This window comes from Amblyomma mixtum, chromosome 1, assembly GCF_055824585.1.
Source record: "Amblyomma mixtum isolate Tamu chromosome 1, ASM5582458v1, whole genome shotgun sequence".
Classification (NCBI taxonomy): domain Eukaryota; kingdom Metazoa; phylum Arthropoda; class Arachnida; order Ixodida; family Ixodidae; genus Amblyomma; species Amblyomma mixtum.
This window is the reverse complement of record NC_143012.1, coordinates 85,237,874-85,265,453: the sequence shown is the minus strand read 5'-3', so window position 1 is coordinate 85,265,453 and position 27,580 is coordinate 85,237,874. Positions and strand designations below refer to the sequence as shown.

The 27,580-nt window shown below is 46.9% G+C and overlaps 1 protein-coding gene across 1 annotated transcript in view; it reads left to right on the top strand.

Annotated features, from left to right (window-relative positions):
• Positions 1-3,011: 3,011 nt before the first annotated feature.
• Positions 3,012-27,580, top strand: part of LOC149367087 (FAS-associated factor 1-like) — a 33,632-nt gene continuing 9,063 nt past the window's right edge. The window contains exons 1-13 of the mRNA XM_089554124.1: positions 3,012-3,232; positions 8,298-8,366; positions 10,671-10,803; positions 14,077-14,162; positions 15,552-15,643; positions 17,292-17,376; positions 18,347-18,436; positions 18,728-18,808; positions 20,204-20,297; positions 21,031-21,094; positions 23,085-23,166; positions 23,734-23,882; positions 24,391-24,527. Of these exons, the coding sequence (XP_089410250.1) occupies positions 3,194-3,232; positions 8,298-8,366; positions 10,671-10,803; positions 14,077-14,162; positions 15,552-15,643; positions 17,292-17,376; positions 18,347-18,436; positions 18,728-18,808; positions 20,204-20,297; positions 21,031-21,094; positions 23,085-23,166; positions 23,734-23,882; positions 24,391-24,527 (1,201 nt within the window). The 5' untranslated portion in view covers positions 3,012-3,193. The remainder of the gene's footprint in view (positions 3,233-8,297; positions 8,367-10,670; positions 10,804-14,076; positions 14,163-15,551; positions 15,644-17,291; positions 17,377-18,346; positions 18,437-18,727; positions 18,809-20,203; positions 20,298-21,030; positions 21,095-23,084; positions 23,167-23,733; positions 23,883-24,390; positions 24,528-27,580) is intronic.

Genomic DNA, 27,580 nt, shown 5'->3' with positions numbered 1-27,580 from the left:
AGAAATTTAGCGAAGCTTTTTGTATAAAGCGCTGCGGATCGTGTTGACAAAGGTTAATTTCCGGTTTTTAGTTCAGACTCATTTGGGCATTTTTATGGCAGCGTGGGGGGGGGGGGGGGGGGGGTTTAAAATGCCGATCGAGAAATATACGTGCACATTCTCCAATCGTCCGCGGCTGATAGCGAAGCACCCCGTGATGGCAAGCGCAATAGCGCGGCGCAAGCCGATCACGGCAGGCCGTTCAATTAGGAACGGAGGAATGCGACAATGTTCGACGCAAGCGACAGTTCTGCTGCTAAAGCAAAACACGCCCGCTAGATGGACGAGGTGCTTTTTCTCTCCATGATTCCTCGCACAAGCTATGCTCTAGGAGCGCAGCCAAGTGCGATCACCCGCGCGGTTCTGGTTACCCGAGCCTAAAGATCACCTTTTTCTGTTTGCCGGCGTGATGCTTGCACCGTACGCCCTTATAAAAATGGTCTGTAGACAGTCTACAGACTTCTTATGGACTCTATTGATTCCTATAGTTATTGCTTTTGTCTATTCATAGTCTATAGACTGTCTATAGACAAAAGTCTACGAAAAGTGCATGACCATAAATATATAGATTGTCTATAAACTGTCTATGGCATTTGCATTGCCTATAGTCTGTTGTCTAGGATTTGTCTATGGACAGTCAATAGACTTTATAGACAGAAGTCTATAGACTCTCTATAGACTGTCCACAACTTTTTCGGTTAGGGCGTGGCGCTCATTACACAGGCACAGGCGCCCTCTGTTGCTATCTAGCGTAGCTAAGCGAGGAAGGACGCGGGTGTTGCGGGAGGTTTGTGCGGGGAAGCTTGACTCCAGTGGACGGTCGCCTGTCTCCTGTTATAGTGCCAAAAGTGGTGCCCGACCCCACACAACCCGTGCGCTCCTTCAAGTCGTCAAAAGCCCGACTTCCAGCATATTGCGCTGACGAAAGGCCATACTGCGCATGCGCAAGGAGCAGTGACGTCACACGGCGCACAGCTGGCGTGCCGCCGCCGTCGCTGCGCCGGAGGTGCCGCCGACGCGCACGCCAGTTGCGCATGCACAGTAGCGGCGCATAGCTGGCGTGCCGGGGCTGCCGAGTGCTCTCCATCGCCTCTCTCTCTCTCCTCGTTGCTTTCGCAATCCTCCAGGTTTAACCAGAGCTAAACCACTGCCAATTTTTCACTTTAGACTGACCATATTCATTCCTTGATAAAGCCACGCTGTTACAGATTTACCGTGTTTTTGTCCCACTGATCAAAGACCGACGTGGCCGCGCTCATGATACGACATCGTGATTTTAACAGATGAAACTACAACTCACTGCGAAATCTTCGCCAGGTTTATATATGGGAACAAAATGACAATTGGTTTTTGTGGAAAGAAAATGGCGCAATAATTGTATTATATCTCGGTGGACACGCGAACCGCGCCGTGAGGGAAGGGAAAAACAAAGAGAGAAAGAGGTGCCGTAGTGGAGAGCGCCGGAATAATTTCGACCACCTGGGGATCTTTAACCCCTCTTGCTTTCCTCCTCTTAGTAGACCCCATTCCAAACCCCTCGGAGGAGCAGTGAGAGGCGATTCTGCTCAGCGATGATCCTGACCGTCAGCACTGGCTGGTGGGGAGGGCCAGCTCAGCAGCAGCAGCAGCCAATGGACTACCGGACTAGGCGGCCCACCCACACGTTCTGAGAATACTGAACAAATAAAGATGTTTTTAATCAATCAATGGGGATCTTTAACGTGCACTGACATCGCACAGCACACGGGCGCCTTTTGCGTTTCGCCAGCGCCTTTCAGTAACTTTGTGCAAGTTTTAAATATGGCGGGCTTTAAAGCCCGCGAGATTCAAATATTGTCATGGGACTGCGCGCTGCGGTCAACGAGCCATTGCAAAATAGAGCCACCTCCGGGCGATCTAGTTGCCGCTCCTTCTCTCGAGTGGTGGGTGGCCTTGTTGGCTAGCTATGACCCCAGAACGCAATTTATGGCGGTGGAGTGGGCTTACAAAGTCGTCTACTCTCGACCTCTGAAAGCGACCTCTTAGCACCAAGCTGTTTCCGACGAATAAAATGTTTTACAATCAATATCTCGCGCCATGATTGAAGAAACTTGGTAACACAAAGCCGTGTTAACCTTCTGAGCAATTAACTAAAAAAACTAAGCCATCGGTCATGGCGATGGTTCCGCAAAGAGCGAGGCAGCTCGACCGCGTAGACCTTCGATTGGGGAAGCGTGAAAACGAGCGGTCCTATTCATTTTATGAAGGAATTATTATAGCTGCAAGGACACCAGAATGAAATTGATTTCAGAACCTCGTTATCAAAATTTTCTTTTTAGTCGCTGAGCTTTTTGCTTGCATTTGAATGCGGTAAGCAGATACGTGTGGATGACAGGCTTTGTGCCTCTAAGCTAGGCCGTGTGCATTTAGTTATTCAAGACATGTCCTTCGCGTCTGCGGATAGAGCTCACGCATGTAGTTATGTGGACCTCCAAATCGGGAATATTCCAATTAATAAACGGGTACAGGTAGAGGCAATATTAGTATGCGCATGCGCGGAAAGAGTAGCCGATCATGCTTAATTAACATGTGCCTGTGACGTCCTTCACGAAATGCGGAGGCCACACCCGTTTTCCCGTTCATATTTTTCTTCTACCAGTACATCTACGTCATATCGGGCAAGTGCACACCTAGAGTAGACATCGGGATGCTCATTAGATATCCCAGGGACATAGTGTTACTACGGGTTAGTCCATTACGCTTCGCTTCGAACTTTTCATTATGAGTACGGGGAAGCATTTCTGGAGAAACCGGAGGCTCAGTAAGGGCAGCCCAGAGCCACTCAAACTCGGGTCTGTTTTCTAGCGCTCAGCTCCTGTACCCCTGGCGGCGGTCGGGTGAGCCATAGAATTAATCTCTATCATGAATGCTGATAGAGGATAAGGTTATTCGCAGTGCGTGCTCTGCCGCTGTACGCACTCGAGTGGCAATCCACTTCCTTTTTGCTTATCTTTCCAGCCTTGATTATTTTGTTCTTTTTATCTTTGGGGGCTCAAGATCAGAGCGAATGTCTCTCCGTGCTGGCAACTGTGGGCCGTCGCCAGAATGAGCGTTCACATCACACGGCCATGGTCGCAAGTTTCTGGTCGCAACAGCGGACCTCGGCACGGACGTGATGACTGAACAGAGAGACCAAATCTTGGCCGATTTTCAGGTGAGTGGCCCCACGTCACCGGCCGTTTATCTGGCTCCCGCGAGCTGCACCCTTTTGACGCGAAACGACGCTTGGTTTCGCGGAGCGTATTTTCTCTTGGCTCTCCCCGGCCTTTTAAAAACAGTTGCTGTCCGAGCGCTGGGACGCGCCCGCAGGGGCGACCCTGTCAGCGGACGAGCGCGAAACTCGCAGCGTCACGATCACCAGCGTCGGCGGCAGCTCGGGGCCCGTCACGGCCTGCGAACAAAGGCATGCGCGCACCGAGGCGGACGGACATCTGATCGCTGGCGCCGTCGCTGCATGGTCCGAGGTTGTTATAGGAAACCAGCGGAAACGACTCGGGCTCAGGCGCGTTCGTGAGACCGCGGTGACATCGCGCGTTCGTCTCTTGGGAATGTTTTTTGCTCTGTCGTTTCTGACGCCATAGTTTTGTGTTCGGCGAACACCTACAAGATCTGACGCGACATTGTACCGCTTGTGCAATTCTCGTTTCAGCTGCGCCCGAGCGTCAAAGGTTTAAACGTCAGCTCTCGCCACCACTTTTTTTTTTTCTTGAGCCGTTCAAAACGTGTCCTCCCTCCCGATTTCAACCAAGGCAGTCTAAACAGATGACGCTTATCTGCCTCGGTGGATGCCGTGATTCGGTTTACGAGCGAAAGAATGTGTCGCTGGTTTCGTTTAAAGATGCGACGGAAAGTGTTGTACTGGACGGAGCGTCAGTGGGAAAGTTGAGAAAGCAGAACCGTGAACTACTAAATGGTGCCTTCGCGTACGCCTGGTTTAACATTTCGCTGAGCGCGTACTGCGCCGTTTGCTCAGAGTTAAAAATAGTCAAGGACGAGGGACGTAGCACAAATCAAGAAGCCAAATCGAGAGTGGGATACGTAGCATGCGCAAGACGTGCCTGAATAGGAACCACTATTGGCTGACCAGATTTGCCAGTACGGCTCTAATTATCTGCGTGCCTGCCCTCAGCCATGGATGTAAACTAATAAACATATTTCCATCCTCGTTGTGTCTCAAGAAATTTCTGACACGTTAGCAAGCAGTCTAAGAAACTGTGTCAGCATAGTTATGGTTTAAAATTGCTGTCAGCCTGCTAAACTGGCGTTGTGCACATAACTGAAAAGTTTTACTATAGAAGGGGGCTTGAACTGGTAGCATCATTACGACGTAGCCATTTTTTACTGGCCTTCAAATTTTTAGCCTTGCATGTACAGTCATTTATTTGCTCCCTGCTAGCAGCTGCAATGTAGAACTTCCTGTACTCTCTGTAAAATGATGGCACTTGTTAATAGCTTGAACTTGTGTAGCTTTTTTTTGTTTTAATTCAGATGGAACGGTGATTTAAATAGGATTATTTGTCCGTCATGCTAATACTTCACATATCATATTCCAGGCCTCCATTCTTCTGTTCTCTGTCTGATATCTCTGAGCTTTCTAAAAGATTGCCAAAACTGGCAGCCCAGGGGCAGATATTTTAATCACTTGGAGGAGATTACTGCTGTCATTTTGCATCTTCTGTTGTCAGTTTAGTGTTCAAATTCCACTCCTCAGACTGACATGTGCAGGCAGATAGCCATCAGTAAGGCATCTGCTGCCATGAAGATCATCTTCTGGTGTTAGTGGAGCTTGAGTGACACACATGGCGATCTAATCACAAAAAGGGCAAAAATGTGGTACAGGGATTACTATGATAGTGGTTATGACTACACCCTGTGTATATAGTAGGAAGGGGGGGGGAGGCTTATTGCATCTGCTATTCAGAAAATTAAATGTACAGAGAAGCGCAAAAAAGTTTGAAAACAGCATTACGAGCATTCCACGGGTTTGGGGTCAACTTGACAAGATTGCAGGGGAGTGAACTCCTACAGCATCTTTGCCAATCATTCATTAGGTTTGTCCTTACCGTTGTGCTGGGGCACTGTTGTAGGTGTCACATTAGACAAATTCAAGAGCCATGAGAGTAGCAGTGTTGACTTGAGGGTCGATTTGTACTGGAAAAATATTGCGTCTTGTTTGCGATATTACTAATACATCTACAGACGTGCCCAATGGTAGAATGCGGTAACACAGCTTACTCTTTACAACCTAAAACTAAGGCATGTAATTGTATCTCTTATCATTTTTGTTGGCAAACTTTGCCACATTTTTCTATACCCAGGAGTAGATTGACAAACCTGTACTGCCCTTGTAATATTTTACCTTTTTCTTTTTTTACTTCTTACTCTGCTTAGTTCGTCATTAGGTTCATCTTTGAGTTACAGGAATAAAAAATGTTAGTTTTTTTTATGAGATATTTGTTTAAAAACTGTTTACGCCACTTAAAGTACAATTTCTTAGGTGCATTTCATGTTGTGCAACATGTTACGAGATTGCTAAAAGAAAAGCTACTGCGTACTTGCCTGAAAGGGGACTGTGTTCGGCATGGTTAGGATACAGTTAGGTTCGGCTATACCGGTGCCAGGCATGGTGCCTCAGGCTTATCATTGCTAGTGAAGCTAGAGTCGATGCTGCATGTCCACACTGTCATTTGCCACCATGATGACTATGGAATCTCGTAGCCACTTCAAAGTTACCAGTTTTAAAACTAAGTACTCCTATATACATGGTCTGTTCTGAAAGTAGTAGGACTGGTTTTTTCCTGGGCAAACGGGCGGACAAGAGGTGGTCTGCGCGTGCAGGATCGTTGAAGGGGGATATTGGGAATGCTGGGGAAAATCGGCAGTAGGCTCTCGGCCGTTGAAGAGAGGAGGTCGCTTGTACTGTGAACCCCTGTCGAAACGTCTCGTCACGCAGAATCGTCGAGCGTTTACTGGATCTCGTGATACGCGATGAAATTTTCAGTAAATCTTGGTAAAACGGGCAAAGAGACTCACAACATGATTAAGGAGGCCTACGGTGACGCTTCCATGGGTAGATCAGGTGTTTTTTTGAGTGGCACAAGCTTTCTGATAAGGTAAGGAAAGAGTGGAGGAAGACGACCGCTCCAGGCGCCCTTCGACCAGCAAGACCAACGAAAATGTGTAGCGAGTGAAGCATTTACTTAACAGTGATCGTAGAATGAGTATTAGAATGATTGCTGATGACTTGAGCATTCCTCAAACCCGAAAACTTATCCATGAGGAAAGCGCGCGCGAAGTTGGTGCCGGGAGTGTTGTCAGAGGAGTAAAAGGCCAACCGGTAGGATCTTCATCATGTGAATGAGGACCCCAATTTTTTCCCCAGCACAAGGCGGCAACGCTGCCTCAGCCCCCCTACAGTCTCGACTTGGCCCCGCCAGACTTTTTTCTATTCCCGAGAATAAAATCGACACTCAAGGGGAAACATCACGGATCGGTAGAGGTGGTTCAACAGGCCGTGACGAGGGAGCTAAACAGCATTCCGGTCCAGGCGTTCCTGAAGGCGTACGAAAACTGTAAAACTGATTAGCAGCAGCGTATAGGTGCGGAAGGGTGCGGATTGGTGCGGATTGAAAAATTTCAATCGTTTGTACTATTTTCTTGAATAAATTTTGTTTAAAAAAATGAGTCCTACTACTTTCAGAACAGACCATGTATATATATATATTCATAGTGTCATTCTAAAGGAACTGGTGAAGATATTACTGAGGCTTCTGATCTCTCTGAAAATCGTGAGTAACTCTTATATTACTGAACATGATGTCACTTGAAACAGAACTATCGGGCTGTCCTGCGTAAATGCTTGGGAGGAGAGTACACTTTTCGTGGGAAAATAAGCTCTGGAAATACGTCGAAGGTGTCACAAGGGTGAATTTCATCTATAGTGCACCACTTGGATATATTAAAAGCATTAATGGCTTAGGCAGTTGCTCTAATTTTCACTGCCTCTTGGAAATGCTCACCTAAAGAGACCATTTTTTTTTTACTCAAGCTCTAAGTTTTTGATTACTTACTGGCATAATTTTTACTGAACCTGATGCTAATAATGCTTCTCACCATGAACTCTAGCCTGATTACAAAGCTTTGAACTGGCTATGTAATTTTGTTCCGTTGTTGCAATGGCCATTCTGTATTGCCGTCTTTCTGTACTAGGACAGTATGAAGTATGAAAGTATATATAGTTATAACGCAGAAGTTGTGAAAGCTTGCATTCCACTGAAACAAGGTCACAATATTTCCATTCATTTGTTCGCTACAGTTCCTACTTGTCAGCAGTGTAATATTAGTAAGCAGAAAGCAGTATGAATTACGCAGAGCAAAAAATGTGAGTTCGTGATGTTTTACCAAAATTAAAAAGAGGAAAGGGACGTAGGTCAGGTGTGTAGTGCATGGGGCTGAAAGTCAGTGACTTTGGAGTGACAGAGTAGACGCCTAGAGAGGGAGGGCTTAGTTGTGAGTGATAAGAAGTCCGATAGAGTGAATGGCTCAGTGTGGCTGTGTTTGGCGTGCGTTGCTCTGTCCCTTGAAGGCATGGCACTAAAATTTTCAATTAAGCAGTGCCACCTAGTGGCAAAAGGGAGATATTTCACGAGTATGGATGACCGTGCATTTAGAAGTGTTAGGCTACATTGGTGTTGTGGCGCAATTTATTGGTGCTGAGCTTTGAGACACATAGTGCCGCACCTAAATTCTTTTGCCGGAATAAACTGTTATTTCTCTTCTGCGTTTCTTATGCTCAGAATTAACAGTGGGCTAATTACTTTGATCTCTCATGTTTTGCCTTTTAAACCAGATATTGAGATGCTTTTGAGCCACAATTGCTATTTCGAAAGGCCGTGCTGGGAGACGAGCTGCGAGGCGTAACAGGAAGTTGCAATGCCCTGCCCGTGACAGAACGCAATTACCTGTTTGTCACACACAGGTGTGGTCATAGGAAATTGGCAGAGGTGTTTGTGTTTGTCCTGCGATGTATTTGACTTAGCTTACATTGATAATGGTGGCGACATTTCTGGCAGCTTTTGAACTCATCGGCATATCTCTCATTAAAGGAAGCCGATAGCTGGCATGCTCCATGTGTCATCCTGAGAGGGTTGTTGTTGCAGGGTGCTCTGTCTGCGAGGTTGATATTGACAGCGAACGACCTGTGTGGTTTGTCGTTGCAGGCCTGTACCGGACTTGAGGATGTCGGCGAGTGCTTCATGTTCCTGGAACAGGCCAACTGGAACCTGTTGGTGGGTGACGCTTCCCTCTTTATCAAAATCCACTTGAGCTACCCGTGCTGGGTCTTTTGAGTTTCGAGCTGGCGCTGCCGATTAAATGTCGACATAGCCAGAAAGAGCCAGAGAAAGAATTTTTTTCTGAGGACACTGGTTGGATGGGGTTGTTCCTCGTGTACCTTCAAGATGGGAAGAGTTAGGGAGTTAGAGGGTGAGTTAGGGAACTATTTGGAATAAGGACATAACCTAGTCGAGAGAAGGATATGGGTGGCGTGTGTAATGCTGAGGACAGCTAACCGATGGTCTGCAAGTAATACAGTGGATACCGGGAGGAAGGAAAAACAGAAATGGCAGGCGATTTAGCTTGGTTAAGCCAAATGGTAATTAGGTGTACTCGCGCTTCATTTTCACTTCATAGGTCTTCGTTCAGTTGGAACTGAAAGTGCTGAAGCAGTAGATTTGACCGGTTCCTGCCACATTTGTGGACAGCAGGAGTGGCTGTGTGCCGTGCACTTTTTCTTACCGCTTATAAAAAGTCAAAACTCGTTAGTTGGCATTCACACCATTATACTTTTCTTTCTTACCGCTTGCAGTAACTGAATGGAACACCTTACTGCCACACATTGACACAGAATCTGATGCAACTAAGTTTAAACATATTCGCACACCTGTCATCACCTGATCTTATTTCTTTCCAGGTCGTACTTTTGAGTGCCTTTCCTAGTGTTGTTTTTTGCTTTTTGCTTTCTATTGTGGTGAAATGTTACCTGTCCCATTGTTTTCTCTGCAGTGCTTATTTTATTTATTTCAGTATCTATGTTTCACTAAATACTCTGTGTGCTTTTTTTTTTTGGTGCAATGTATAAATCTGTTACAAATGCCTGTGCACCCCACCCCCATGTAATACCCTTGCCATGAGCATCTTTGGGGTGTTTTCAACAAATAAAATCAATACACACATTTATGGGGTCAACACAGTACAGGCTGATCACCTGTCTTTAGCACTGAATGGCCATTGCATACACAAAGCACAGTGTGAGAACGGAGTTAGGAAGAGACTTGAAGAATCTCCTGAATAGTAGGGGCAATGGATGGAAAAGTGTTTGCTCAGAGAAGGTGTTTGTGTTGATGGTGTTTGGCATGATACACAGGCTGCTAAAGTGGCTTCGTCTAGCACGTTGGGATTTTAGTGTTGCTGCAGCGGTCATTGTCTCTCTCAATTTATGAATGTTGTTTGTTAGTGGTCATTTCGAAATTGCAGCACACAGTGTGAAGCAGTGGTCTGTCGAACAATAACTCTGGCTCATTGTGCACTGCTAACAGGCTCACTGCGTCGTGGGTGACTGGTGGGTTACAACAAGCTGTGTGACCATGAATACCGAGCCACCCTATGAAGTCGTTAAGTTTCAAGGATCCTGCGAAAACGCATACATGCGAGGTCGCTATTGACATTTGTTCAGGGCTCTAAAGAAGCAGTTTTCACGAGTGGCTCATTGGTGGCCCACTGGTGGGGGCCACGATGCAAAGGGAATAGGACTCCAAAGATCGCTACCGCATTGAACGTGTTTATGCACTGAGGCACCCCTCAACAGTTCTTCACACATAATTCTTGCATTAACCCTTTCCCTGCCACTCCCGAGATAAGTTGGGCTACCACCTATGCACACCCCCTGCCTCTCCCGAGTTAACTCGTTTTGGCTTTTTAACTCACCCCCTGCCGCTCCCGATAATACTCGTGTAACAAAAAGCGATGCAAACATGTAGCGCCATCTATGGAGAGACGCTATAAACTCATAGTTCTTGTGGTGGAATTTTACACGACAGATGGCGCACATGTTTCCACATCCGAGTCGCTTCGTTTTCGTTTTCGCACAGCAGCCGTGTCAGGCAATGTGCCACACTCGTCTGTGCTTTGACGGACGAATAAATTCAAAACTGCTTGTGAATTCGGAGTCCAATGATAATAAGAAGGAGGAAGGAGCCAACCTAAGTGCCTTGTGGAGTGATGACAGCGATGAAGTCCCCCTGCCACCAAAAATCCGCGTAAGAAGAGGACATCCGACAGGCACAATTGGTGCTGCAAGATTTGATTCAGTACAACTAATGTCTATAAGATTATCCTGAATAAACATGTCTACATGTCCTGCAGAGCATTTTAGTGCGTTACTAGGAAAAAATTTCCAGGAAACTAACATGCAAAAAAAACCCGGCAGGGTGTGTGCAGCTGTGAGGAAACAAACCTGGCAGTGAAAGGGTTAAGCACTGACGAGAAGCCCACCCCGTTGTGTGACGCTGGTGTTGCCCAACAATGTCATGCAGGATGCGGTGCACAATGCGCTGCCCCGGGAGACTCAGTCACTGCCATCGGAAGAGGACTCAGTTCAGCGGCTGCAGCTCATATTTCGCGACCGAGCGATAGCCCTCACGATGCCACAGCAAGGACTCACGTGCGGTGAGTTGGCTGGCCGTGTCCACTTGTGTGACGTGCCTGCCTGCCTTCCCATCTTGCTGTGCTGCTTTTTGTGTGAACACAACTGCGTAATTCAGAGTGATGCATAGCAGTGTGAAAAGGCTCAGATGTCACTCATGACCTTATTAGTGTCTTAGTCACATTGGGGGGTGCGACAGCTTGTCATCAGGCAGCATACCAGGCCGTGCCAGGAAATGCTCCACTGTCTTCTCATTTTCATGCCTCTTGGTTAAGTTTTATTTGAAGGGTTACAGTAAAACCTCATTAATTCGGATTTCAAGGGGTCGAAAGAAAAAAAATGTTTCATGCCTCTTGGTTGAGTTTTATTTGAAGGGTTACAGTAAGACCTCATTAATTCGTATTTCAAGGGGTCGAAAGAAAAAAAAAATGTTGGGAGTTCATTCAGACTTCAAGTGGTCGAAAAAAATGTTGGGAGTTATCGGGAAGTTGTAGTTATCTAGGCCCCAAAGGATCTGCCAAAATGCTAGAACTAAGCTTACTGGCTTATCGCATTAATTAGAAAACTGTTACAGCTTTGGTTTAGCCGTTTTTCCCTGCATTTGGCCGTGGAATCTGCATTATCAGCCGTAAGAGAAAGCCGAGGTTGCTGTCTAGTAATTCACTGGCTACTCACTAAACACAGTGCTGGTTTATAAAAGAAACACTCATATACCTTCAATCTTGCTCTTATTGTCCCTTCATGTGATAATTATTTATTTTCAGTTTTCATGTTTTCCATTTTGTTTACGTCTTGTGGAGGTACCGTGTTTTGCACACATACAGTGCGGAGACGAATATGACGCGTTTGATTTCATGTGAAAACCGAAGGTTAGTATGAACCCGTCTCGTCATTTCCCCCAGCCTCAGCGTCGTTTAGGAGGCAATAGTTGTGAAACGTGCACGACGGTACCGCTCACACATTGTCGCCGTGTCCCCGTTTCTCACCGCCGCTTCCCTGTGCTAATGTTTGCCCTTTTCTTCCTTTCCCTACTCTTCACTGCACTTTTATGGTCTTTCCTTTCATAGTGACCCGCACCGCTTTTTTTTTTTTTTGCGTTCATAGCCAGCTTTACTTTCTTTTTTTTACGTGCGCGCCGCGCACTTTGCCTCACAGCTTTAGACTTTCAGAAGTTGGCTTCTCCTCACAACACCTGAGCTTGGTAGTGAAGCTACCCCAAAGAGCACGGTTTTATCGTCTTTGGTATCCATTGGCTGCGAATATTCGCCTCGCGCGTGCTGCGTTGTCACCATTTTGGAAGTACGTAGCCACGGCCAGGCGCTCTTTACTATAGCCGTTTTTTTTGAAAAAGAAAATCTTTGCAATAACCAAAAGAAAAATGTACAGTCTTCTGTGGAAGGCGAAATGGACTGTAATTTCACTTTACAATATCCGAGTTTTTACTATATCCGAGTTTACTATAGCGGGGTTCTACTGTACCGTGACGTAGCCTCCCTCCAGAGTGAGCCCGTGCGAGGCCGAATTAGCGAGCGTTACTGGTGCTTGGCCACGAATTCGCCAGCAGCCCGAATTACCGTTTTTACTCGAATGTGATGCGAACTCTTAGAGGAAAATATAAGTGAAAAGTTGCCCTGGGTATTATATTAAAATATTCGCATTGAAATTGATTATTGCGCGGAGGCAAAAGCACACTATGCCGTATTTATACTCTCATATTGGTTGATATGCGTCCTGCCGATCAGCCCTCAACTTTGAAAAACGGAAAAGAAAAATGAAAGTTAGAATGGTGCGTTGGTTGACCAACTGAAGCTCCGAGCCACAAATATAGATCAACACATATTGGAGCAGTGGCCGGTCAGTCGCAGACTTCTCACCGGAGACCGTACACTTGTGTACAGAGCGCGGATTAGACACTTTGTCTCAAGGATATGTGATAGAATACGTGCCACTTCAAGGTATCGTTAAGGGCTTTGTTTCATTATCTGAGCAGGTGACTCCCTCAACATTCACAGTGCTCCCGATTCCATGGTCTAAAGGCAGTAATCAACTTCAGATGCATGGAAAGCTTGGCGTTGCTTTTCCATGCTTAAGGCATTCGTGGTACTTTGCTCTGTAACATAACCTGACACGCTTTTTGGCGACATGAAACTTGCAAAATTTTCCTCACGGCCATCTGCACATGCTCACACCTCCCTGTAGAAGCAGTTCGGGGTAGCGTAACGCGAATCACGCTATACTAAAATCATCTGTCGTTTAAATGTTATCCTGCAAATATAATGGCATAATTTTGCAACAACCGTACTGGATGTGGCCGTGACGTGAAGCTCGCGCTGGCACCGCATCCAGTCCAGCCACATTCACGGAAGTTTCCGTCTCGTCGTTGCATTCGTATGGCTTCATGCATTGTGCGTTGTTCATGACACCACTTTGAGTTGAAGAAGCTACAGTGGAGAAGTGAAGTTGCGTGCCATTGAATGTACGCTGAGAACAGGAACTGGGCAGTGGGGAAAGAGTTCAAGGAAAGCGAAAAAATCATTAGGGACTGGTGCAATCCCTCAGGAGTGCTCCGTTCAGTGAAGCCAACAAATAAAGAGGCAGGCCACTGGGAAAAGGCACACTTGTCAGAGCTCTGGGATCGTCTGCACATAGCAGCTATTACAAGCATGTCCGATCTCCGATGTAGAGGTCCTCAGTGAGTTTTTATAGCACTTTCCAAATGAACAGGTGCGTCATGTACACCAGTGTGATTTATGTGCAATTTTTTTAAATAAAATCTGCCGTTTGCAGGGTGGTGCAACTTATAGACAGGAAAATACGGTATAAGAGAAATAGTGGTTGAATCCTGTGCTGATGTCCACCGTTTCATGCTAACTCGTAAACCTTGTGGTAACAAGGTTGTTCTATTTCAAGTTTCTGGCCTCCTGATATGTTCTGTGGAGGAAAAGGCAGTTCACTTCAGTGAAAATGACATCAGTCCACAAAGAGTAATCTTGAGTCCGCGATTGTGCAAACAGTGGACAGAGATGACAGGATGAGAATGTGCTAATGCTCCAGGTAGGTGAGTAGGAACAAAAGCAGCGCCGATGCAGGTGGGCCGACTGGTGGGATATGTCACCTGACGAACCCTCGTTCAGGAACTGCTCTTCTTGCTTGCATGGGCTTAGGGCCCTCACCCAGCTTGGCTAAGCTAGTACTTAGCCTTGCTTTACTGAGGAACCTTTTGACTCAAATCTGATGATGTTTTATTCCATGTCTGCCCTGTCTTCTCACTTTCGGCTGTCCCTGCTGTTTCCCAGGAGACGTGCGGCAGCTGATTGCCCAGCAGACCTGTGTGCCACCATGCCGGCAGTCTCTCATGGGATGGGACCACGTCACAGATGAGGTGAGCTGCCGCATGTCCAATCACAGTTTTCCTGGCCAGGGTTGCATGTACAGCACTGTGCTTGCTACTCTACGTGTCTCAGTGTAGTGTGGTTTTGTGTTTACGCAGATAAAAGCTTTGGAGAAGGCTGGTGCAATCATCCCCTGTGAGAGCTCCGTTGAAGTGTTCCGTGCACTCTAAATACGAATACGCCTATATGAGAGTAAAGAGGGAGTAGTCTGTCCTCTAGCATTCTTCCTTTCATCAAAGGGAGTTAGAGGACAGTTTACACCCTTTTTACTTCTTTCTGTTCAGGATGCGTTTGTGAAAAAGCTGTCAAGCTAGATGAATCGCAAGGAGGTAGAAGTCATGTCCCTGTACGCTGTGTCTTTTAGAGCCACAGTGACAGCTGCCTTCCACTTCTTAGCCTTCTGTGCATGTCAATACACAACATAACCGTGAGACAAGTGACCTGAACTGCTACAGCCTGCATGATGCCACTTCCAATGCTGTAAGCATCGTATGGAATGTGTTTGAACATGGGAGACTGGCAGATGTTGGAAAGACATCCACTCCTACTTGTCTCGCTGTAATCATCGGCTTACGTAGACAACAGTAATGCTGGCTAACACCCTTAGTCGTTAGGCTTAGGTCTTCTGCTGGCAACCAAAGCCACTCTGTGCTTTCCTCTTTGTCTGTTCATGCACGATTCATGGTGAGAAAGTGTTGTTTTTTTTCTTTCTCAATTTGCTTCATGCCAAACAAGAAACTGCTCTCCATCACAAAGATGATTTGCAACACCTCTTTCCGAGGGGATTGTAATCATTGTTCCTCCCTGCGTGTCTTTTTGAAAAATGCGAATACGTACAGTCTGGCATGAGCTGCAGTGTAACTGCTGCTTGGGAGAGCCAGTTCTGTGACAAGCAGATTGCATTGTGGAGTTCTCTTTTCACTTAGCATTCTGCAGCCAGCTATCTTACCGTGTACCTGCACCATGGTTCTTGGACAGATGTGTCTTCCTGTGTGCCTGTTTATTCAGAACTTGCTGTTCGGTTAGTTGGTTCGTGGCTGTCAGCACACAGCTTGCATACAAGAAAGAAGACAGGATCGACGTACCTGTGCCATTTCTTGTGTGCTTGTGTACATCCACGATTATCAAATAGTTGGCTCAGGTGTGCCCATCATGGACGTGTGTATGGCCATGTGTGAGTTGCTCAAGTTCAGATGTCAGCTGCGGACTAGCCGGCTCACCGATGTACAAGCTTTGCATTGCCTACCCCCTCCCTCTTCACATGCGAGTGCAGGTCGTGCTGTTTACGTCAGGGTTTCTTTCTTGGTGCTTGTGGTTCCTGTCTTGTCCGTTACTTGCCCAGGTTGTTGAAATGCTTCCTGGCTGGCCTCTTCTCGCAGACACCTTTCGTGGCCTCAGAGTTGGCGCCCGGGGGAAGCCTGCTGCTCAGAACCACCTCCCCTTACCCGGAGCCAGGTGCACCCAGCAGAGGGTGAGCCCCACTTTTCTGGCACCGCTTGGTCGCTGTTGTCGAGAGAACCAGTGACACAAGCCCCCCATAGTGTAGCCTTTTCTCGACGCTCTACTCTCGGCTTTCACATGTATGCACGTGCATAGCAGCGGGGTGGGGAAGACTACAGTGGTGTCATGTTTGCAGTTGATAGGGGGGTAAATACGTTTTCCCCACTTAACTGTCCAAGCCATTGACTCCGCCCCATGATCACGAGTGCTACCGAGCGCATGCAAACCACAGTGGACCGTGCTCTGTGGGAACGAAGGAACGACAGTGGCTGACGCAAAAAGCATTTGTTGTTGCTACAACAATAACACCAGCTAGCAACGAAATACGCTTTGGAATCAGTTGCCCAACTCACTGTCAAGGTTACGAGTGAGTGTATGCGCAATTTAGGGCAGGGTAGATACTCCGAGACATTTCGCGAGGCCTAGTTTTGCAGTAGAGAAGAGCGTCTGCGCGTCGAGTTACCCCGGCCGAATACTAGGAGCTGTCCCCCTACCCCGTGCTCCTAGTGGTGTTTCTGCAACACTGGCGCCCTCCCTTGATAGCTAAAATAACTGTAAAGCACATGACATTGCGGAGAAACAAACCCAAACCCAAGGGGACGGAGGAAGGGCCAGTCCCTGTACGTGGCACCAACCATGTTTGCACACTCTGAATATGGTGGAAGCAGTGTATTGCAGCCACAAGTTGGACTTGAGAAGTACAATTGCTGTTGAGTCTTGCTGAAGTACTAAATTCAAGGATGACCTGCAAGATTATCAGGCTTTTCTTGATCACTTGAATATGAGCATTGTGGCTGTCAGGACATTGCGTTGCTGTATGCACATCAGAGGAATTATTGATGGCCTCGGTTTCAGCTCAGCTTTTCCTTCGTACTGAGAACTGCTCACAAAAGAAGAGACAGCAGAGACAATGTATAAACTAGAAAATACAGTGGACTATGCATAGGTGACAGGTAAGCTGCTTACGCAGGAGCCACAACTGAGTAGCACGAAAAGGAAGGCACGTTTTGCGGTTCCTGAAACTTGTCCCGTCATCTGTCTTATCTCTTAATTCTTTTTCAGTTTTCTTTTCTTTTGTTACTTGTAGCTATCCTTTCCCTTTTATTTACACTTTCGCGAAGCACTGCATTGTTGTTAGTCATGAACCTCCTTTTCAGGAGACTGTAGAAGATCGTAACCTCAGACTGGCCCACACTTTATTTGCCACCACTCTAGTCAAATTTTATTGAACTTTGTAGTATTTATGTACATTGCTGTTCATTTTGCATAAAAGCCAAATACAGTACCGAGTAGGTTGTCCAGATAAGTTGGAAAATGTGCATTCTCCTCGGTGTTCAAAAGTTCTGGACAGCCTTCAGCTAGTGTAGATATGGTAGCTTGGAAAGACTCTGTGTACAGACACAGCTTGACCTAAAGGGCATTGTCAAATGTTACATACTTCAGCAAAGCATTGCTGAATGCAAGGTAAAATGTCAGCAAAGCACTCATGCAACAGTGCTCTGCAATTCGAAACAAAAGGGCATTGTATTGATCTATTTTTTCTCAAAGAAACTTTTGCAAATCTTTTAGTTAGGGGGAGAGGCAGGAGGGCTAACAAACTTGTGCCTTGTTGTATCCAGAAACCAAATACGGCTTCATATCCAAGACGACACTTCCGGAAACGAGTACGCCATCAACTTCCCTGGCTCTAAAACCATCCTAGAGGTAAGTGAAAGGGGTCGTTTCTCACTGATTTACGGAGTCGTTGTGGAGAACTTCAGCTTAACCACATGGAAAACTTGCACGAAGCATGAAAACTGATGGGAAATCTTTCTGTTCGAGCAATATGTCAACATGTGTGAGTTGATGGTAATGAGGTTTTTCCTTTTTTTGACAGTGTCTGATGCACATCCCACTGGCAGCTTGCGCTCAACAGAGACTTTGACTTGTCTCTGCCTTCTTGTTTTTACGAGGCTTTACTCATTTCTGCCATTTCCTGCCGCAGTCTCACTGCCATGTTGTCTCCGCAGTATTTTTTTTTTATATCTGTGCATTTATAATTACCGAAGGTTTAATACACGATCCTTGTGGCCGTTTACAGTGGTTTATGGTACAAACACGAGAAGAACTGAGCAAAAAAAAAGCAAACCATTTGTACAGTGATGTACAAAGGGATGTACAGTCTTTGTCAAAGGTAACCAGGCTGCACGTTTTTTTTTTCTCAGTTGTATATTAAAGTTATTATGCCAGCCCCTCAAGCTCTAAATCTCTGTATGGTAAGGAAGACCCCTGTTCTCACCTGTTCTCCCTGCCTTTCTGTCCATTTCTCTCTCTCTCTCTCTCTTTAGGGAAGCCGTGAGGGCTCATACGAACGAGAAGCAAACCATGGAGCCTGGTTACTTTTGACAAAGATTGTACACTTTGTACAAAGTGAGCACTTTGAACAGTGATGATGAATGCTGCTTCAAGACACTGTTAGTTGGTTCATTCTCGCTATTGGTATTTGGCGCATGTAGCCCGAGTTTCTTATGCGCCATAAAACCCAATACGATACAAATGTTAGGAGGCATATGTTAAATGAATGTTTCTCATGATTGGCAGTTGCATTTTACCCTGCTGACTGCGTGGGCTTGAGATTGGGCAGCCGCGGCCTATTTTAAGCGTGCCGTTGAAATTGTTACCCCCTCCTCCACAGTTGAAGCAAGATGTGAGCGACCTAACGTCCATTCCCGTGCGACACCAACGGTGGAGAGGCTGGCCGCTTGGAACGCCGCCACGTGACGAGGTGGGTTCAGCCATGCGATTTCTCCCGATAGCCGGAGCCCGGGTTAACATGCAATCAGCGCAGAGCAGCTGCGGGAGGAAGGATTTTATATATCAGACTGGTACTGCTACCGGCTAGTTGGGTACTGCTACCGGCTAGTTGGTTTGTTATGGCAGAGAGAAACAGACGCACGATGTTTGTCATATATCGTCGCTGTCCTGTGTTCGCATTGTTTATTTTTGTCGCGTGTGAACATGTCTTGAAATTCATCAAACCTAACCAGATACCCCCCCTTGTTTTATCCCAATGCAGACAGCCCTCTCCGCAGCCCTTGGTGGAATCGAGGAACACTGGCTGTCCGTCGAGAGCACTGCTGGTGCAAACACTGCCGCGGTGAGGCCCCACCTTTCGCTGAAGCTGCTCTGGTCTGCCTTACCGATTCACAACTACACAGCATCATCATCATCAGCCTGACTATGCCCACTGCAGGGCAAAGGCCTCTCCCATGTCTCTCCAATTAACCCTGTCCTTTGCCAGCTGCGGCCACCGTATCCCCGCAAATTTCTTAATCTCATCCACCCACCTAACTTTCTGCCACCCCCTGCTACATTTGCCTTCTCTTGGAAACCATACTGTTAACCTTAAAGGGGCTGCGAACACTGCTTGGGGGGATACCGGCTATACTTCAGGTGGGTTGTTTATGTCACACAGATGCTGACTTAAAAAGAATTACAGGAATCGATGCACAGGAACGGGAGTTATTCAGTGAAGAAATTTCAAAACACAAGCAAACAAAACGCTGCCCTCAACTCGATTTTGGTGGGGCTTCCCACTCCTATTTCGCTCTCCCAATGACGGCACCTGTCGCAACCAATCAAAACAGCCAGCCAGAGCACGTCGCGGAAGTTTCTACTCCATGGTTGCCCGCTCTCTGTAACTCGTTCTTGCTGAGACTAGCAGCGTCGTTTCCATGCCAGAGCGCCCCTGGTGGTGTATTTTTATTTTACTTGCTTTGCAGGGCTTTTATCTAAGACAAACAAGTTGTTTTTGTTGATCTAATATAAAACGCAGACAGGTGACAAAATGTGTCTCTATTTATTCACACAATTTGAAGTATATTTACTGTTTGTCCGATGATCAAGCTCGCGCCAGGTGATGTCATATCCTCTGCTAAAAACCCGCCACTGTGTGGCTACACCATCAGAGCCATGAAGTTGTTTTTGGGAGGACATTAAAATATTAAAAAACAAAATATACGCGGTATTACCGATGCTAATAGCACCATTATAACTCACTGTATGCAATCAACAGGCAAAACAGTTGACAAATTGTGTTTCTGGGCCCCTTTAAGGACCAGCGGTTATCTTGCCACAGCATGACATGCATCAGTTAAACTCGGGGTTGCAATCTCGCCATGTACCAGTTAACCTGGGTGGTATAAATACGATCCTTTGGATTCTGTTTTGGACTCTGCATGCCTCGCATGGTCCCAACCCCAATTTTGACATCGTACTCGCCATTCAGCTGCTGAAAGCGAACTGAAACTACATCAGAGAAGGCATTCTGTTCGAAATTGTTTACTGGGCTGAGACGGCAAATTTCATGTGGCAATCTGTATTTGCTAATGGTTTTCATGTCATACCGAAGGAGCAATGCGCAACAAAAACTTAGTGCCTTCACTTCTTTAATGGGGAATTTTTGCCCTGATGGCACCACTTTCAACATATTTTTTTCTTTGTTTTCTACTCGTACATCAATGGACAATGTTTCTGCATTTTACTGGCGCAGGCGGAGCTGGTATCGAGTGACAGCAGTAATGCTGACGAGTTTGAGGACGCCAACGAGTGCCTGATTGCATCCGACGACACCACGACACCCTTGAGTGAGTGGCGGCCACTGCTGCTAATGTCCATTGGGTACAGCTCGGCGCAGTCTATTTCCGCTGTGTTCCGCCGCGGTGGCTCATTGGTTACGGTGCTCGGCTGCTGACCCGAAAGACGCGGTTTCAATCCCGGCCGCGGCGGCTGAATTTCGGTAGAGGCGAAATTCTAGAGGCACATGTACTGTGCGATGTCAGTGCACGTTAAAGAACCCCCAGGTGGTCGAAATTTCCAGAGCCCTTCACTACGGCGTCTCTCATAGCCTGAGTCGCTTTGGGACGTTAAACCCTAATAAACCAAACCAATATTTCCGCTGTGTAAAAGACCAGCCGCAGATACTGAAAGCTGGGACTCATCCCCATTTTTCTTTCTTTGAGTTTCGCCGCTGGAGTATGCGGAAATGTTTGACCCCTTGCCTTCGAGCTCGTTTCTAGATGGTTGCCGCATCTATCTTCTTTTTGTGACCTCCTTGTCTTCTTTCGCGCTTCTTTTGTCCTGTACTAATCGCACACTATGCAGTGCATCATAAGAATGCTGGTCTTAGCAGTTATGCCCAGCCCCCCCAAGAAAAACTCGTTGTTCTGGCAGTTGTAATTGCCCTGTTTACGTTGGTAACAAGATTCAGTCATATAAAAGTATGTTTTTTTGGGGGGGTCGGTTGAATCGCCCGCGCTGCGGAAAGTTTCCACGCTGTGAACTAGCATGGCTTAATGTTTTTCCCACCTTCTCTCGCAGTGCCTGAGGGCATCGTGGATGAAGCAGAGGCTGTGGCGCACTTTTCACGGGCATTTGTGCGACGGTGAGTTGGCACACCAGGTCGCTCCTGTTCTGGCGAGCAGTCTTGCCATTTTTCCAAACAATTTTCAGGGAGATACAGTGCCAAGGGGTGTAGAAAAGTTGCAGCAACTCCCAGAAACGAAATTGAATGCCTTATGTTAGCGTTCAGTTATGTTTATTTTGTGTTGTGTTGTTTCATTGTCATGCCGCTGTGCATCGATCACTGGTGATCGACAGATTTGGAGCACGATTTCTGTGCTACTGGGGCTTTCAAGGACTTGTTTCACCATCTAGTGGGTTGTTTAGACACTTTAGTTTCGTTTTCCACATAGTTTGTATTTTTCTCTTAAGTTGGCAATTTTTGGAACGTCCTTGAAGTGGAAGTTTCGGCGGGTGCCGAAACCTCAACTTGAGGTAGTGTGCCCGCTCCATCAAAACTACATAGTGGTCGAAATTTCCGGAGCCCTTCGCTGTGGCGTCCCTCATAGCCCCGCATAGCCTGAGTCGCTGTGGGATGTTAAACCCCCATAAACATAAGTTCACAATGTGTTGGCAAGCTGTTAGGTGGTGCTTGGTCGTGGGAGTCTCTCTTTGCCCATTCTGCTGGTGTTGTGTTTCTACACTGGGTAACATAAAAAGTGTGAAATGGTAGCAGTGTATCGTGGAGTTTGCAAACAGGTATTGAAGGACATTTAACTTGGCCAAGCCTGTTTCTCTGAACCCTGTCAGTGCTCTGGGAATTTCTAGTGTGGTCCACTGTGTAAGGAACATATGAGTGCATGGCCCTCAGAGAAGGCACTTGAATGACGCACCTGCATGGCATCAAAAAGAATGCTGCTCATAAACAGCGAGGGCAAGCGTCTCACTGTTTGTCTAATGTTGCATCTGTCAAGAGACGGCTTGCAAAGGTGTCTTACGTTTCATCTACAGAAAGGGAACGCCCAGTAGGCTTCACTTTGTGATGTTGCAGTAGCTCATCACAGTGATGTTGCAACGCGGAGTTGTCAAAGCAATCACAGTGATGTTGCAACGCGGAGTTGTCAAAGCAATCACAGTGATGTTGCAACGCAGAGTTGTCAAAGCAATCACAGTGATGTTGCAATGCGGAGTTGTCAAAGCAATCACAGTGATGTTGCAACGCGGAGTTATCAAAGCAATCACAGTGATGTTGCAATGCGGAGTTGTCAAAGCAATCACAGTGATGTTGCAACGCGGAGTTGTCAAAGCAATCACAGTGATGTTGCAATGCGGAGTTGTCAAAGCAATCACAGTGATGTTGCAACGCAGAGTTGTCAAAGCAATCACAGTGATGTTGCAACGCAGAGTTGTCAAAGCAATCACAGTGATGTTGCAACGCAGAGTTGTCAAAGCAATCACAGTGATGTTGCAACGCGGAGTTGTCAAAGCAATCACAGTGATGTTGCAACGCGGAGTTGTCAAAGCAATCACAGTGATGTTGCAATGCGGAGTTGCCAATGTAAGGAGGGGGCACTGCACAGCAGGTTCATATTGTTGGGATCAAAAGTGGTGCACAGTATTGCGTTGGTGATATGGTTCTCGTGGGGTGGATCAAAATGTTCTTGTTACTCTGAATTTGTCATTAAAAAACGAGCAAAAAAAGTGAATGCTGAAGCACGGGAAACACATTTGCTCAAACCTCTTCCTGGCTGAGGGGCACCACCGCTTGGTGCTCGCAGTGTGTACCGTGCAACTGGGCCCATGCGCCAATGATCATAGTTGGCGATGTGGATTGCGCGACTGATGATGCAACACTTAGTGCCAGCACTTAGGTGTGGTCACAGCTGCCAGTTCCTGGCCTGTCTCAACTGCACGTGCTGCTAGAGAGTGACTCAGTAAAGAAGCTTAACCGAAGTGGTGTATAGAGCCATATCTTGTGCCACATTTGCATGTGATGTCAGGCATTTAAATGCGCAAAATACCGGCAATCAGCTGAATTCTCCAGCATTGATTCCTGGTCTCGTTGATGCTCATTTGTGCTACGCATCGCGCAGGTACGGAGAATGCTCACCGGCCTTCTTTCAAGGCACGCTAGCGCAGGCCATCGAGGCATCGTGTTACAAGCCCATTCGAGAGGTAAGCCACATGTGCTTGTGCTAGAATATGCCTTGTTTTCTTTCAATGAAAGCTTTGTTTGTTGCATTTTGGGCCCTCCTTCAAGGTGTGCTGAATTGAAAGTTCATATTAAGTTATTTTGCCAGTTGGCTGCTTTTTAGAGCTTGTCATTTTAGAATGCGTGAAAGAATGTCAATTTGGGCTAGATGGTGCATATTATTTGGCACAGAAATAATAGCGCTAAAGGGAGACAAACAAAAGACAAACACAAGAAAGACCTACACAGGGCATTAGTGCATGTCTGTCCTGCGTCGGTCTTTCTTGTGTTTCTCTCCCTTTAGCGCTATTATTTTCTGTTTAGAACGTGCTTTCGAATAGTGATTGCTCTTATAACTATCATGGAGACTGTTCTAAAGATGGAAGACATACCTGGCAGCACTTGCACTTGTTGTGCCTTTGTGCATAGAATTGCTGGGCCGTATACTTTGTTAGTTAAATGACTGGGGCAGCAAGTGAGTACTATAGGAGAAAGATAAATGAATAAGCCGTCCTCGTGCTGGCTGCCGTTGACCGGTGTCCTTCGTGCAGCGGCGGCCACTGGTCCTCTACCTGCACCAGGAACAGGGCGCGGGCCTCTTCTGCGGGCAGCTACTGTGCTCCGAGGCGGTGGTCTCCTACCTGGCACTCAACTTCATCCTCTGGCCCTGGGACCTCACGTTGCCCTCCAACCGGGACAGGTGGCGCCACCTCTCTTCCTGCCTCGGCCGCTTTGCTTTCGCGGTCGCTGCATCACTGCACACGGAGAGCCAGATCCTTTTAGTCACTCCAGTTACGAAAAATCTGGTGCAGGCATGCGACATGTGTAGTTGCTGGAAAGTTACTGAGCAGGCAGAGGTGTGGCTCGTGATCTGTGCAGTCGGCACTTGGTAATAGCCCGCGTTGTCCTTCTCTGGCATGTCCAAATTTCGGACTAGCCGTGATCACGTCACGCAAATGCTGCAGGTGGTATGCCAGTAAGCATGAAGGACATGAACTGGCGGGCAGGTTAGGCACACGCAATTCTTAGTGAAACAGCGCAATGGCATGAGGCCGGAAGAAGATGGAATGAGGCACAGCGCTGTGTATCGTCGCTTTGAGCTTTGCAGCAGTCGGGTTGCCCTCTTTCAATATGTGACGGTGCAAATCACTGGTTTCAGTGTTGGAGTGAAATCCCTTGACCCTGTGTGCTGGTGGATCCTCTCGCAGGTTCCTGGAGTCCATAAGCAGGTCACTAGGGGCTGGTGCCGTGAGTGCGGTCCGCAGCAGCGCCCTCGACTGCCTTCCAGCATTGGTGGTGCTGTCACGAGTGCGCGGCTCCCTCGAAGTGCTCTCACTCATCCCCGGTGAGCAGGGAATTAGTTTAGACCATCATTTGCAGTGCACTTGACCTCTCGGCTGAAAGCCACGGCTGTTTCATTCTTGGAGTACGACTTTGGCTGATGAACTTTCAGCGCATTGGTGGTGCTTTGGAACCACTGTGTCGGAATGCTGTGTAGGCACTCTGTTCGTCTCCACTTCTTCCTCCCTGTCTTGTTTATACTGAGACGAAGGCATGTACCATTAGGAGTGGTGCAATGTTAAGCGGTGCAAGGGCAGATTTTTAAAAACCAGCTGTTTATGTGAATTCCCGGGAAGTGCATGTTGTCGTCATTATAGTAGTTAAAAAGCATTCACGCAGCCTAGCGTAACCAGGCAGGGCAGGGGCAGGACGGGCATCCTGTGCAGGGTACCCCCACATGGGGTGTCCCCATACACCCTCCATACGGGATGTCCCCTTACGTGATGTCCCCATACGGGATGTCTCCATACGGAATGTCTCCATACGGATGTCCCCATACGGGATGTGCTCATATGAAGTGTCCCCACATATGAAGTGTCCCCTCATATGAAGTATAGGGGTGTCCCCATATGGGTGTCCCCATTCCATAGGAGGGTGTGGTCACATGACCACCCTGTGGACATAGCTGGTGCCTTTTACCTTGTGCTAACTTTCTCGCAGCAAACAGAGCAAAAGGCGGTACATGTTTGTGTTCGTAGTGATTTTGCACCTCTGCAGATGATCGAGTGCGACCAGGGTGAGGCTAATGCCATGTGCATGCTAATTAAGGTGGTAAACCTGTACTCTGCTTGCAGAGCACCCAGTGCTTTGCAACCCAGTGCTCTGCAACCCAGTGTTCTGCAACCCAGTGCTTGCACCCAGTGCTTGCAGAGAGACCCAGTGGCCACATTACGATCGCTGCTTTATGTAAACACCCCCTTGTGGTGTACAGTGTCAGTGCACATTACCTTTTTTTAAGGGGGTGTGCGAATATTGAAATTTTCGCATACAAGTCGGATACGAATATGAAGAAAAAATGCCTTCAAATATTGAATCGAATATTGGATATCTGTTCAGTATGAAAAAAAAAAAAGTTACAGAAAATGCAAAGCAGCAATTGCTGTTTTTTTTTTTTTCAGAAATAGTCCGTGGTCTTTGCAACTGAAATAAGCAAAACTAGACTAACCCAGCACCATACAAAAAAACATGGTGTGCGCTGAAATGTATACTACTTGATAAGACAGCACAGCAGTATCGAACCTGTAATGTCATGCAAATTGACATCCATAAAAATGACACGACTCGTAACTAAAAATAACCTGAAGGCTGATAAAACCTTGGTAATTCAGTCAGAAGAGGAGCCAGAAGAAACGCCTGAATTATCCTTTGGTCAATTTATATAATCCCTCATGCCCCCTAAAAAAAATAAATAAAAAGCTGCTGAAAATGTGGTGGCTTCATCCCACAAAGACCGAAAACCCGTGATGAGCGAACAGTTTTATCGTTGTGAAAAGCAACGTAGACGTAAACAAGCGGATTGGCATCGGATGGGTGAGACTGCTTCTGAAAAGGAAAAAAATTATCAGCGAAGGGTGCCCAATGCCTGCATTGTCACCTCATTGTTGCAAGCATATGCTTAGAGTAGTCCTACAATCGCTATGGCAAAGCACAGTGAGTCCAGAGAGGGTCATCATCCACAGATATGTCTTCTTAGTTGTGACTTCCCAGTGATTGTTGTTGTAAAAAAAATTTAGAGCCTCTGAAAAGTTTCTTTTAGAAAGAAAAACTTCATGTTATGGGGTCCCAGCAAGAGGATGTTGAAAAGAAGAAACTTTGAAACATGGGTAGAGGAAGAAGAAGCGCCAAGCACTGTGTGCGGGCAGTGGAAGAGAAGGAAGAAGAGTGTCATGGCCGCCTTGGGTGGCGGCACACACGTGTGCTCTGCCAGCTGCTGCCAGGTTGGGCAGGGAATTAGACTTCCAGGGCTGGCCACCACCAGGATTCCTTAGCCTCCTAGGCCACATGGAAGTGTAAGCGCAAGCATTGCAGCTCTGCGCTGCCATTTGCCAAGACCCAGTAGCCGCCATGTTGGACTGTTTAGCACTATAGTACCAGCTTTGTCTGTGGTGGCTTCGCCTAGCAGTTAGCCCATGTGTTGGGGAAGGGCACAGCAGTTTGTCTTGTTAGACTGCTGTGTCACATTTATTTGCTCACCTGAGGGCCAAAGCATATAGTATTCAGGAATGTGAATTGCAAGAGCCTTACCGCTACTCTTTGTCTAGCTGTGCTGACTACTTTCAACTTTCAAAGAGCCAAGTTGTCTGACCATTGAACCATTATGTCGAGTTGCCCCCCTGGTTGCTGTTGTCAGCATTCACCTACTAAAGCTGCTATCCACTAACTTTAGAGGGAGGAGCTCGCTCATTATCCACTCGAGCGGACTACCACACTTCAGGGGCTTTATGCGACCCGGGACGCAAATTCAAGGTCGCAGAATTTGAGCCTTTCCTAGATTGCCTCTCTGCACGGTTTGCTGGGCACTGGTGATGATTGTTTTGTCACATGAAAACATGTATCCCCTGTGTCCACTTTGGCTAAAATGTGCTCCAAAGTGGATGGAGTGTTTATGATGTTTTTTTTTATGCTCAGCAACATAAAGCTTGGAGCAGTGCAAGAGCAGTAGTTATGAATAGGGGTCATGAGGATGGAAAGATGGCGGCAGGCAGGGACAGCGGATGTCTGCTGTACAGTTTTTTGGTGATGTAGGCAGGCACACTTGTTAGTCCCAACTTGAACAAGGTGCTTGGTCGTGCCATGGTTTTCATGAGCAGCGGTTCCAAACAGCACAGGTTGACTTTTCTCTTGCTTTTAATAACTCTGCCTTGCATGTTTCGGTAGTCTGTGACTAGACAGGAGTAATACTTGCATTCCGCTGCTGTCGCATTTAATGCCTCGTGCTGCAGAACTTTCAATGGCTCATGTGGTCAGAGGCACGTTTCTCCTCTTCATTTGCCTGCAATGGCACTGAAATATAGAGTCACAGATGTGTGTATAGTTATATTGACCTTCCCCCCTTTT